The sequence below is a fragment of the Camelina sativa genome, chromosome 6 (genome assembly GCF_000633955.1).
Source record: "Camelina sativa cultivar DH55 chromosome 6, Cs, whole genome shotgun sequence".
In the NCBI taxonomy this organism is placed as follows: domain Eukaryota; kingdom Viridiplantae; phylum Streptophyta; class Magnoliopsida; order Brassicales; family Brassicaceae; genus Camelina; species Camelina sativa.
The window spans coordinates 25,784,219-25,796,995 of NC_025690.1; the positions used below are offsets into that span (position 1 = coordinate 25,784,219).

Consider the following 12,777-nt stretch of genomic DNA (forward strand, 5'->3'; position numbering starts at 1 on the left):
TTCAATTTTGTAACTTGAATCTCTCGACTCTCTCTCTTGGTGAGTTTTTTTCTCTCTTTCTTTTACTAAGGTTTCTATATATTTCAATTGTTGCAGCTGCTTTCTGAACCCTTCTTCTTCTTCTTCTTCTTCCTCACCCACGCGGCAAGCCCACTTTTTTTTTTTTTTTTTAGGGTTTGGTGTTTTCCTCAAAATCTGACATTTTATAATCTGGAATTGGTCTTTGCTGGGGGACGTTTCGATTTTATTATTATTGTGTACAACTTGAATCAGTATTTGCTGATGCATTATATTATGAAATCGTGTCATTCTGAATCGTGTCTTAGGGTTTGTAGATTCTTCACTTTCTGACATCTGACATCTGGAATTGGTCTGATTGGGACACTTTTGATTCTCTTTTACTGTTGTTTGTTTATCTGTTGGGTGTCAAAACTTAAATCAATATCTGTATTGTTTTTGGCTTTTGACTCTTAACTTCTGATGATTTTTATATGGTGTGAAACCGTTGACTAGTTTGTTTTTTTTTAAATTCCTTCGTTTGTGTTTTGCTTGAAGAGTTCCTCCTCTCTGTAGCTCTCCACTAGTAGTGGTATACATGTACTAGTCCTCTGATTTGATATTTCTTGATAAATTTGCTTTCTTTTTTTTGTTGAAACAGACCAACCCGGAAAGCTATTTGTTTTGGTTCATTTGAATTGGGGTTTTGTTGTCTTATTATCCGAGGTAGCTGATTTGTGGTTTGCTTATTGTAGTTCTCTAGATCCCATTCAGGCCTTTGTTTTGTTTATTTCTCATTGTCCCTTGACGTTTTCTCTTTGCAGATGGAGTCTTCAGGTTCCCAGCATAGTCACATTGTTGAGGTTAATGTTGGAAAATCTGGTGAAGAAAGAATTATTGGGGGAAGCAAAGTATGTGGAGAAGCGCCCTGTGGGTTTTCAGATTCTAAGAATGCTTCCGGGGATGCTGCAGAACGTACTGCTTCTATGCGTAAGCTTTGTATCGCGGTTGTGCTGTGTCTAGTGTTCATGAGCGTTGAGGTTGTTGGTGGGATCAAAGCCAATAGTTTGGCCATTCTAACCGATGCTGCCCATTTGCTCTCTGACGTTGCTGCCTTTGCGATCTCGCTCTTCTCTTTGTGGGCTGCTGGTTGGGAAGCCACTCCCACGCAGACTTACGGCTTTTTCAGGATTGAGATTCTGGGAGCTCTTGTGTCCATCCAGCTCATTTGGTTGCTCACGGGTATTCTGGTGTATGAAGCCATTATCAGGATTGTTACCGAGACCAGTGAGGTTAATGGATTCCTCATGTTTCTTGTTTCTGCGTTTGGTCTACTGGTGAACATCATCATGGCTGTTCTGCTTGGGCATGATCATGGTCACAGTCATGGGCATGGGCATAGCCATGGTCATGACCATCACGATCACGGTGGAAACCATAGCCATGGGGTGACTGTTACTACCCATCACCATCATCATGATCATGGTCATAGCCATGGAGAGGACAAGCACCATGCTCATGGGGATGTCACTGAGCAATTGTTGGACAAATCAAAGACTCAAGTGGCGGAAAAAGAGAAAAGAAAGAGGAACATCAATGTCCAGGGAGCTTATCTTCATGTCCTTGGGGATTCCATCCAGAGTGTTGGTGTTATGATTGGAGGAGCTATAATCTGGTACAATCCGAAATTGAAGATAGTGGATCTAATCTGTACGCTTGTCTTTTCGGTTATTGTCTTGGGAACAACCATCAACATGATTCGAAGCATTCTAGAAGTATTGATGGAGAGTACACCCAGAGAGATCGATGCCACACAACTCGAAAAGGGTTTGCTCGAAATGGAAGAAGTTGTGGCTGTTCATGAGCTCCACATTTGGGCAATCACAGTGGGAAAAGTGCTATTGGCTTGCCATGTCAACATTAGACCAGAAGCAGATGCAGATATGGTCCTCAACAAGGTAATTGATTACATCCGCAGGGAGTATAACATTAGTCATGTTACGATACAAATCGAGCGCTAAAACTAAAAGCAAAGCAAGATCTGATGAGGGATTTTGTATCAGCATTCTCATTAACAATAATATTAATAAAGTTTCTACCTTTTTCAACTTGCTTGGTTCCTTGGCTTTATAGTTATATGTCATGATCGTTTGGTTGTGCACAAGTAAGCATTATTCCTCTTCAAGGAAGAAACTTTTTGTCCTTGTTTCGAAAAGGGTGAAAGGACGCAACTGCTTAGAACTGATACGTCATCTTAACTTTTCTGAGATTAGGTCTGCCTTCATTTAAGATTCATTATCTTCCTAGGAGTCAGAGGGCTTGTGATTGTGTTAGAAGCAGAATCTGACTGATTGTTAGGGGGTGTTTAATTGATATGTCACTAGTGGGTCATGTTTGTCCTGAGAGCAAGTAACCAGAGCTTTAAGTTACATCAACAAGTACACACAAAGATGAAATCTACAAACCCCCTAATTTGTTGATTAGGTCTCTAAAGGCGTTCTTCAATTAAAAACTCGTATAAAAGTTGAACCTTTCTTTTTATTTTTGTTTACTTTGGTAGGCGGTTCTAGCTCTTATTACAGTAGTATGAACGAGATCTCCGGAGTGCAGACAAATTTATTCGTGTTATCTGGGTAATTTGTGTTGGATCTTGTTTTGGCTGTGTTAGACTTACCATGTGAGATAAACAGAGGCCACAACTGAGAACATGGATAAGGTTTCTTCTGTGTTGTGAACTTATTAAGATCGAATCTGTGATCTTAAAGAGATAAAACATTTCGGTGACAAACCTTAGTTCTATGGAATCCTGTAAATTTGCAAAGAAGTAAGGGACAAAACAGGGATTCTCACCTAAAGCCAAATACACAATCAGATGAAAATTCAAAGATATTTACAGGCAAACACTGGTTAGTACCCCTGAAGCCAAGGCATCGACACTTGCATGTTTAACAGATAAGAAGCCACAATTCACGGGTTAAGGAGTTGATCATGAGTGAACCAGAGAGACTTCAAAAGATTAATTTTTTTTTTTATCTATTGGGTTGCAACAAAAGTTAAAAAGCTTTTTAGTGTGAAAACACAAATCAATGGAAACTCTCTTCTGCTTCTTCATCTTCTTCATCTTCCGTATGTTAACAGAAGTCCCCACAATTGTCTGTCTTCGCTGCCAGACAAAACTGCCACAGCCAATAATGTTTCTTTGAGGGACCTTTCTTCTGTCAGAGACTTTCCCTCTCTCCCTCTCTCCTCTTCTTGCTCTGCTCAGCCCTCTCACCAACTCATCTTTCGTCCTCAAAACAAACATCTGGCTTCATCTCTTTACCTCTTTGTTTTTCTTTCCTTTCTCTTTCATATATCATTTTCAATTTCCCAATTTCTCTTCTACATCTTCATAGCAGTTTAAGACCCCTCTTCTATATAAAGCTAACAGCTTAAGCCTCAGAAGCTTTCATAACAAGAAGTGACTACATTAGTTTCTTGTTTTTACTTCATTAAACGCCTCACATTTATTTTCTTTCCCATCATTGTCCTAGAGGAGAGAAAAAAAAAGAGCTGCTCAGCTATTCAAATGGAGAGGAGTATTCAAGGACAAAACCATTGTGTAATGTATCTTATCTCAATTTGGAACGTTTTTCGTTTTCTTCTTTCTTCTAGTCATTTCTTTCAACAATTGATTCTGTAATCAAAGGATGTGGACTTTGCATTTACTCCTTCCAAAAGAGTCCACAATGGTTGCATTCAATGCTGTGTATGTTTGTTATACCGAAAACACTAACAAATCTGCACTCAACTGTTTCCCTCTCTTTGAAACATTCCATTTTTCATACTAATTTTGTTTCTCTACAATGACCCACTAACCAAAACCCACAGTATAATTTACCCAAAAATTTAATATCTCTTTTAAATCTCACTGCCTCTCTCACTCACTTTGGTTGGTATCTCCTTCCTCTGTTTTTTTTTTCTTTTGTTGCAGTCTTTGGATCAAAAAGTGAATGTGAGAAGAAGCCTACAAGTTCAAGGATCTGTAGAGGATCATCAAGGCTTTGCCTTTGGGGAAGAACAATTGTCAACCCCGAGCTTGCTCCAAGATACAACAATTCCATTTCTACAAATGCTGCAACAAAGTGAAGAACCTTCTTCGTTTCTGTCCATCAAAGAACCGAACTTTCTAGCACTACTGTCTCTCCAGACACTCGAAAAGCCTAATTGGGAACTCGAAAGCTATCTCCCACATGAAGTTCCAGAGTTTCACTCACCGATCCATTCTGAAACTTACAACCACTACTATCAGAACTCATATTTCGAAGGATTCAGTGAAGCCATCTCAGGCCAAAAACTCCCGTTCAACCCACTTCAAAATACGAATCCAAGACGCAAACGGAAGAACAACAACCTGGTAACACCGATGACTAGAGAAAGGAGAAAGAGAAGGAGAACAAAACCAACAAAAAACATAGAAGAGATGGAGAGTCAAAGGATGACACACATTGCGGTTGAACGAAACCGCAGACGCCAAATGAACGTTCATCTCAACTCACTCCGCTCCCTCATTCCATCTTCATACATCCAAAGGGTATAAAAACAAAACCCACAGATCAAAGTTTCAACCTTTATAGCAATGTCGAACTCCTTAAAAAACCAAATTTTGTTGTTTTTGTTAGGGAGACCAAGCGTCAATAGTAGGAGGAGCAATAGACTTCGTGAAGATCCTCGAGCAACACTTGCAAGCCCTTGAAGCGCAAAAGACAACTCAACAGAGTACTGATAGCAAAGAACAGATTCCAGAAGAAGATAACAACAACAACAGTCTCAGGGACATATCGTCGAACAAGTTGCGTGCGAGTAAAGAAGAAGAAGAAGAAGAAACAAGCAGACTAACAAAAATCGACGCCACAGTGATAGAGAGTCACGTAAATCTCAAAATACAATGCACTAGGAAACAAGGGCAGCTTCTAAGATCAATCATATTGCTAGAGAAACTCGGATTCACTGTGCTTCACCTCAACATCACATCTCCAACGAATACATCTGTCTCTTATTCCTTCAACCTCAAGGTACTTTAATAAAACTCACACAAAAACCCATTTTTCCAAAATCGCCGACATTGTTGAAAAGATTAAAACTTTTTTGTTTTGTTTTTGTTAAAAAATTGTCGTCAGATGGAAGATGACTGCAATTTGGGATCGGCCGATGAGATAAAGGCGGCGATTCGTCAGATATTCGACTGATTGATTTAATTAACACTGAAACGTCCAAAAAGCACCCAACAATTTTTTTTTAGCGTAACTTCGTTTTCAAAAGAGTGGAAGAAAATTAAATTCGAAAATTTGGTCGTGTGTAATTGGAATCTTCTCGGCATGGCACTTGACTTCGTTTTCAGGCTCTACACGAATTTGGGGTCCTACTTGGGGAATTGTGATTTGCATTTCAAGTTTGACCTCTCTGTCTCTTGTTGTATCCATATGATTATCATTTGTCTTTCTTTTTTGTTTTTGCTTTTGCCTCTCTCTCTCTCTCCCTTTCTTGGGGGTTTGACTTTTGTTGGCTGGCTCTACTAAAAATATCTTAGATGGCATGGGTCTGAAATGAGGCCCAAAGTTAAGAAGAAGCCCACATGCTTTTGTGTACATATCTACAAACAAGGCCCATTCCCACAAGATGACTTTTTTTAATTTATATTAATTTAGGATTTGAGTCCTTCATATTATAAAAGGAGCCAAAAAAACCCAAATTCTCATCTATCCAATGAAAACTCCAAGATCGTCTAAACGACCGCCACGTCAGCACTATCCTGATCGGGAAACCCAAAACGAGTGGTCGAATCGGCTTCGACTGGTCACAGAGAAACAAACCATCTCCAAACACTATCCCCAAACCTCTCTCTCTCTCTCTCTCTCTTTAGATAACACTCTAATTTGTTTAGTTTCTGTGAGATTGATTCTTCTGAGGCCTTGAGAAGCTCTCTCAAAAGCCATGGCGTCCTTTTCAGTCTCTTCTCCGTCGACCATCATCGATGCTAGAGCTCCTCCTTCTCGTCAACCGTCCGCCTCCGCCTCTTCTCCCTCGTGTATTTCACTTCCCACGCTTCCTCCTCCTCCGATTCAGTCTCAGAACCGCGCCGCTAAAGCCACTGCTTACTGTTCGTTCCCCACTGCCCATAAATCTCTAACCTTTAATTTACTTTGAGTTTCCAAATTTTCGAGTTTTTAAAAAATGCAAACTTTTCCGAATTTTTAAGGTCGGAAGATTGTGAGGAACGTTGTGACGAGAGCTACAACTGAAGTTGGTGAAGCTCCTGCCACTACTACTACTACCGATGCTGATACTACAGAGTTACCTGAAATCGTCAAGACTGCTCAACAAGCTGTAAAAAACTCTTACTTTATCTTCAGTTCACTATAATGATTCTGCTTTCTGTGTACTATCTCTGCTATGAACTGAATTTGATTGTTTGGATTGAAGTGGGAGAAAGTGGAGGACAAGTACGCCATAAGTTCTCTTGCGTTGGCTGGTGCGGTGGCTCTTTGGGGATCTACTGGAATGATTTCGGTGAGTAGAAGAATGATTCATTCCATCTTTGAAACCCTTAGTTTTAAGTTTCCTTTATAATTTGATTCCACGATTTGATTTTGTGAAACAGGCGATTGATAAGCTTCCATTGATTCCTGGTGTTTTCGAACTTGTAGGCATCGGTTACACAGGGGTGAGTTTCTTCTTCTTTCATCTTGTGTTTGTATAATTTGAATCGTTGCTAGGTTTTGGGTTCTATTAGAGAGAATTGTTTAGCTTTTGGTGAACTCCTTTTGAGGATTTAGATGATTCAGTCAGCATCACTTTGGGATTTAGGATTAGTCCTCTGATTTGAGAATTCGAACATAGGCTTATTTGGTCTATTCGTATTTAAATGATTCATCAGCATCACTTTGGGGTTTAGGATTAGTCCTCTGATTCGAGATGTGATCTAGTCTATTCATATTTAGATGTTATATATTACAAGTGGATTGCTTTTTGCCTCTCATGAATGCTTTTGAATCTCAAGACTAGTTGTTAAGTTGCTTGTGTGATGGAACTTTAACATGTGGTGGTTTTTGGTTTTGGTTGCAGTGGTTCACTTACAAGAACTTGATCTTCAAACCAGACAGGTTAATCAACTCTCTAATAACCTGATATTAGATAGAATGCTTCTTAAGTCAGTCTGTCAGTGTTTAGTTTTATGGAGTATTGAGAAATGAGAATTAAGAAACTGAGATTCTCGAGGAAATGGTTTGTTATGTGTTTCAGGGAAGCTCTGTTTCAGAAGGTCAAGAACACATACAAAGACATATTAGGGAGCAGCTAAATCAAAGGAGGAGGAAGAAGAAGAAGATCCCTTATTTGGGGGCCATTCATGAATTCGAAGGAAGAAGAAGATCCCTTATTAAAAGAATCTAACAGAGATCCCACATCTTTCTTTCGATCTTTCCTTGTTGTAACTAAATAATTTTCGTCGTCTTCCTCTGTCTGTCTTTCATACGTATCTCTGGTCTCTTTTTCTTTAGTTCAAAAATATCATCCATTTATGTCAAGTGTTGTAAATTCCTCAAGACTATATATGAGATGTTGATTTCATGTTTTCAAAACTTGGTCTCCATCTTTGTATCCTTTTTATGCATGCTCTGAACAAATTTCGTAAAATACATAATGCCTTCCATGATGATCCCATCCCATCAATGTATTACATGTCAGTGTTTGTGTGTATTATTTATCTCTCCTACCTTACGATTAGCAGCAATCATCTCTCTTCTCAGTTAAAGAACAAAAGCCTTTTGTTGGTCCAAAATATATGGGCCTTTATATTTCCGGTCCATTGGAGGAGTAAATAGCGCGTGTCGTGAACCTCACGGAGCGCGCGTTCCGATGTTCGAGAAGTAGTAGTCTAGTCCGGATTCGCGGGTCCACTGATGGGTTCTTCTAGTGTTACGAGACACGTGTCGAAAAACTGGTGGGAGAGATGAACGATCTTATGTAGGTCCTACAGTATCAAGATATTATGAACGAATTGACAATTTTAACCTTTCAGGTAGCCCCAGAACTCGTGGTCTAGATGCGGAGAAGGTTGCGAACAAGTTGTGTTGAAGTTGGATAAGAGTGTAAATTCATTAAAAGCTCAAATCATCGAATCAGCCACTAATAGGTCGACGTGTGGCAGTTTCTCTTATTAGCCTCGAAATAAAATATATATATTTTTGGAGTGAGGGACAAAAGAGTGGCTGAGATTTCTCTATTTCCGTAGCTTCTGGTCTCTCTCTTTTTTTTTCTTGAATCAAAAAAGACACCAAGTCACTTGTCTTTGCTTCTTCTGCTTCTCGATTTCTTACTGTTTTCAAAATCAGATTTTTTAAAATGGGATCTTTTTTGAATCCAAGCTAAGGTACTTTACTTAATCTGAAGAATGTTTTTTTTTTGTTGTTGTCTAATGTTCTTTCTGATTTCTCCAATTGATGAGAAACCTTAATTAATTGTTTGTGTTTGTGTGTGAAGTTAGTTGAATTCGAAAGAGAAGATCTGAAATTGTGTGTATAGCTTGAGGAGGAGCTTTTAGTGAGAGTGATGGAGACAAATTCGTCTGGAGAAGATCTTGTTATTAAGGTAATTATATTGAAATTATATGCGTTAGGTGTGGGGAAAATGATGGAGGAATTTATTAGTGAAACTTTTGTGTGTGTGTGTGTGTGTGGATTATTAAATTAAAATCATAATATTTAGACGAGGAAGCCATATAAGATAACAAAGCAACGTGAAAGGTGGACTGAGGAAGAACATAATAGATTCATTGAAGCTTTGAGGCTTTATGGTAGAGCATGGCAAAAGATTGAAGGTTGATTTTTTTTTTACTTTCTTTATATGTTTTTTTGCATAGATTTTTCTTGTTTTGTTTCCTCAAAGTCAAGCTGATTTGCTTTTGTTTTTATTTGGACAGAACATGTAGCAACAAAAACTGCTGTTCAGATAAGAAGCCACGCTCAGAAATTCTTCACCAAGGTAAATTTTGAACTGCCTCTCTTCTCATCTTCATTGGTTTTATGGTTAATGACTTATTGAAGACAGGCAAGTTTTCTGCTTCTTTCGCTTTATTCACGAGGTATAGATTACGTATTAGAGTTACTACTGAGCAGTAAGTCGTTTAGAAAATTCTGTTTTAAAAGGCGAACTAGTTTAATATGTTTAGTGTTCCTTGTGATAAGCCATTGAGGGTACACCATTTTCATATTCTACGTCTTCCCTTAAAACTTGTTAGTGTCATTAGATGTTTGTTTTGAGGGTAACCAGAATACTCTCAACCTCTCTCAGGTAGAGAAAGAGGCTGAAGCTAAAGGTGTAGCTACTGGTCAAGCTCTAGACATAGCTATTCCTCCTCCACGGCCTAAACGAAAACCAAGCAATCCTTACCCTCGAAAGACGGTAAATGTAACTATCCCGTTGTCAAAACCGGTTGTGAATCTTGGAAAAGAGTCCCTTGGATCAGAAAAAGTGTTGCATCCTGAGGTGATTTTTTCATGGTCAATGACATTTTTTTCTAGTGTGTCATAGTTGCTCCTCATGTATAATTGATACAGATTGTGTGTGCTTTGTTTTTTAGATGGCCAATGAAGATCGACAACAATCAAAACCTAATGAGAATCTGCAGGAAGACAACTGTTCAGATTGTTTCACTCATCAGTCCATTTCTGCTGCATCCTCCATGAATAATAGTTGTATAGAGACATCAAACACAAGCATTTTTCGGGAGTTCTTGCCTTCACGGGAAGAGGTAAAACCAATCTCTCATTTTTTTTTTTTTAATTTGATGTTTAAGAAGAAGATTAGTACTTTTCTTGAAACTTAATGTGGGGGAATAACAGGTGAGTCAGAATAAAGGGACAAGAAAGGACTCAAATTCAGAGAACCACTGTAATTTGAATGCAAAATCTTTGGAAAACGATGTGGTAAATAATGAGCAAGAACCTCAGACTTATCCAAGGTATATCCCTGTGCTAGTGCCAATGGGGCGCTCAATAACAAATTCTCTTTCACATCCTTCTTCAGAGCCAGTTGAGAATAATGCCCCCATACATAGGCATCCCCACCGAGTTGCAGGCGACTATCAGTCGTTTCCTAACCATATTATGTCAACCCTTTTACATACACCGGCTCTCTATACTGCTGCAACCTTCGCCTCATCATTTTGGCCTCCTGATTCTGGTGGTAGCCCACCTGTTCAAGGGAACCCACCTCCGAATCTGGCTGCCATGGCTGCAGCCACTGTTGCAGCTGCTAGTGCTTGGTGGGCTGCCAATGGATTGCTACCTGTGTGCGCTCCTTTTAGTTCTAGTTATCCTCCAACTACGTTTGGACCATCCGGTGAAGTAGAGTACACAAAAACAAGCACTTTACAACATGTTTCTGCAAAGAGCCGAGAGAGGATAGATCAAGAACACTCTGAGGCATCGAAGGCTAGATCTTCATTGGACTCAGGGGAGATTGAAGATAAGAGTAAACCAGAATGTCATAAGCAGCCTTCTGCAACAGCTGAGACAGAGGGTTCAGATGGAGCAGGAGACAGAAAACAAGTTGACCGGTCTTCGTGTGGTTCAAACACTCCCTCAAGTAGTGATGATGTCGAAGCGGATGCATCAGAGAGACAAGAGAATGACACCAATGGAGAGGTGAAAGAAATGAATGAAGACACTAATAACCCTCAAACTTCAGAGTCCAATGCACGCCGTAGTAGAACTAGCTCCAACTCTGTGTCTGACGAGGTACTTGGACTAAAGATTAACTTCCTTCATTCAAATCCTTTTTCTCATACTAGTTTTGTTGAAACCAAATATTGTACATTCAGGGTCGAATTGCCTTTCAAGCTCTCTTCTCTAGAGAGGTGTTACCGCAAAGTTTTACATATCGAGAAGAACACAGAGAGGAGGAACAACAACAACATAGATATCCAATGGCACTTGATCTTAACTTCGCAGCTCAGTTAACTCCAGTTGATGATCAAGAGGAGAAGAGAAACACAGGATTTCTCGGAATCGGATTGGGAGCTTCAAAGCTGATAAGTAGAGGCAGAACAGGTTTCAAACCTTATAAAAGATGTTCCATGGAAGCCAAAGAAGGTAGAATCCACAACACCAATCCTATCATTCATGTGGAACAGAAAGACCCCAAACGGATTCGGTTGGACACTCAAGCTTTGACATGAAACTCTATTTGTATGTTTGTACTTTGTTTAAAAGTTTTCAAGTGCACTGTTACGTTTTCATCTGTTATGCCTTTTGTATTTATTTCCTTGTCCATAGTCTTCCTGTAACATTTGACTCTGTATTATCAACAAATCATAAACTGTCTAACTTTCCTGTAACATTATCAACAAATCATAAAGCTGTAGACACGAAAGAAAAAAAAAAGGCATTTGTTTTCAATTGTTAATGCTGGTTAGGTTCACAAACCACTCACAAGTTATAAAGATAAGCAAGGAGAAGAAGCTATAATGGTTTCTGATATAAGCCCACATTCAACTAGTTACTGGACAGTTTCAACACTAATTTTTCTCTTCAGCACATGGGTAAGCTCACATGCTCTTGAACCCCTGGTTGCATATTCTAATTCCTTAAACGCTGGGCCATAGCGGAGATTTGCGGTAACTAATCGACTTGCGTTCTTCAGAATATAAACAGCCACTTCTTTCTGTATTGGTTTTCCTTCATAGTCTCTCCACTCAAAGGTTTTGAGATGGTACAAACATTCAGGAGCACAACTCGGCTGAATCCAGCAACCATTTTCAATTTCCTCACCTTCCAACTCGGTCTGTGATCAAATGATGTAGGAATACAACAGTGCAAATTAGGTTAGACCTCTAAACTGGAAATTAAACCAAATATCAAATAAGCCTCGATGTAGGAATTTTTCACTCTTAGGGTAATTAATGAAAGTACCTCTCCATCATCTTCAAACTTGAGAATCTCTAGTCTAGGGGAATGTTGGAGCATATTTACAAGCAAATCCCACCAGTTGTTACAAAATCCCCGGAACTCCAAACACACAAGCTGAGAGAAAATGGTACCAATAAGACACTGGGCCTATAAATGAAAAAGATATAATGACAAATCAAAAGTCACAAAGTGTGTTAGAACCAAATCAAACGAGACAAGTGTAATTTACCTTAGAACCAAAGTGTGATAGAGAAAGACGTTTGACAGAGGTAAGAGACTTCAAAACATTCCCTTTGCTGTGAAAAGTCTTAAGACTGGCCTTGACAAGTCGGGCATATCACCACCAATCAATTTAACTTCACCATAGTTATTTTCAATATCCAACTCTTTCAAAGAAAGAGAATGTACCACAAACAGCCTGTAATTGTCATCATATTTCCAAATGGTTAAACTCTGAAGGGAAGGCACATTAATGGTAAAAGTCTCTACATTGTCGTCCTCAAAACTCCCCACAAGCAAATTTTTAAGAACAGGGGAACTAGATATAAGCCTGAGGAAAGATTCCTCGTCTGCGTACTTGACAGCTACAAGGCTCAACGTTTTAAGGGATTTAAAACTAACCCGAGAAGGAACTTCCAAAAGAATGAGATTTCGGAGGTTCAAGGTCTCGAGTGTTTCACATCTAAACAGCCTACTCGGCAATCTTACAACGCAATTGTCAAAGAACCCTATACTCAGATCACGCACGAAACGATCAGCTGCAATTCTGACCGACTAAATCTGTCGTTCATATATATATATATATATATATATATATATATATATATATATA

The 12,777-nt window shown here is 39.1% G+C and overlaps 4 protein-coding genes and 1 long non-coding RNA gene across 10 annotated transcripts; 4 read left to right on the forward strand and 1 right to left on the reverse strand.

Annotated features, from left to right (window-relative positions):
- LOC104793658 (metal tolerance protein 1-like) lies at positions 1 to 2,099 on the forward strand. 2 transcript variants are annotated; one of them, XM_010520058.1, is made up of 3 exons: positions 7 to 39; positions 659 to 723; positions 822 to 2,099. In XM_010520058.1, exon 3 carries the CDS (start codon positions 822 to 824, stop codon positions 2,016 to 2,018), a length of 1,197 nt encoding a protein of 398 aa, XP_010518360.1. In that variant the 5' UTR covers positions 7 to 39; positions 659 to 723; the 3' UTR covers positions 2,019 to 2,099. The 2 variants fall into 2 exon arrangements, with proteins under 2 accessions (XP_010518361.1, XP_010518360.1); XM_010520059.1 differs by lacking the exon at positions 659 to 723 and having other exon boundaries at positions 1 to 39.
- LOC104793657 (transcription factor bHLH70-like) lies at positions 2,171 to 5,494 on the forward strand. Of its 2 annotated transcripts, none has more exons than XM_010520057.1 (4): positions 2,171 to 2,473; positions 3,973 to 4,570; positions 4,659 to 5,051; positions 5,157 to 5,494. In XM_010520057.1, the coding sequence occupies exons 1-4, from the start codon at positions 2,388 to 2,390 to the stop codon at positions 5,223 to 5,225; spliced, it is 1,146 nt and encodes a 381-aa protein (XP_010518359.1). In that variant the 5' UTR covers positions 2,171 to 2,387; the 3' UTR covers positions 5,226 to 5,494. The 2 variants fall into 2 exon arrangements, with proteins under 2 accessions (XP_010518359.1, XP_010518358.1); XM_010520056.2 differs by lacking the exon at positions 2,171 to 2,473 and adding an exon at positions 2,514 to 3,598 and having other exon boundaries at positions 3,971 to 4,570.
- On the forward strand, positions 5,840 to 7,635 carry LOC104793660 (protein CURVATURE THYLAKOID 1B, chloroplastic-like). Its single transcript, XM_010520060.2, has 6 exons — positions 5,840 to 6,136; positions 6,236 to 6,363; positions 6,460 to 6,546; positions 6,638 to 6,700; positions 7,102 to 7,139; positions 7,279 to 7,635. The coding sequence occupies exons 1-6, from the start codon at positions 5,971 to 5,973 to the stop codon at positions 7,334 to 7,336; spliced, it is 540 nt and encodes a 179-aa protein (XP_010518362.1). The 5' UTR covers positions 5,840 to 5,970; the 3' UTR covers positions 7,337 to 7,635.
- LOC104793661 (protein CCA1-like) lies at positions 8,247 to 11,387 on the forward strand. 4 transcript variants are annotated; one of them, XM_010520061.1, is made up of 8 exons: positions 8,247 to 8,407; positions 8,518 to 8,625; positions 8,743 to 8,854; positions 8,957 to 9,018; positions 9,328 to 9,522; positions 9,617 to 9,787; positions 9,879 to 10,775; positions 10,859 to 11,387. In XM_010520061.1, the coding sequence occupies exons 2-8, from the start codon at positions 8,587 to 8,589 to the stop codon at positions 11,213 to 11,215; spliced, it is 1,833 nt and encodes a 610-aa protein (XP_010518363.1). In that variant the 5' UTR covers positions 8,247 to 8,407; positions 8,518 to 8,586; the 3' UTR covers positions 11,216 to 11,387. The 4 variants fall into 4 exon arrangements, with proteins under 4 accessions (XP_010518363.1, XP_010518365.1, XP_010518366.1 ...); XM_010520063.1 differs by having other exon boundaries at positions 9,328 to 9,438; XM_010520062.2 differs by having other exon boundaries at positions 8,250 to 8,407; positions 8,522 to 8,625.
- On the reverse strand, positions 11,430 to 12,533 carry LOC104793662. Its single transcript, XR_769391.2, has 3 exons — positions 12,175 to 12,533; positions 11,949 to 12,092; positions 11,430 to 11,820 (listed from the first exon to the last, which is right to left on the reverse strand). It is a non-coding gene; the product is annotated as an uncharacterized LOC104793662 (long non-coding RNA).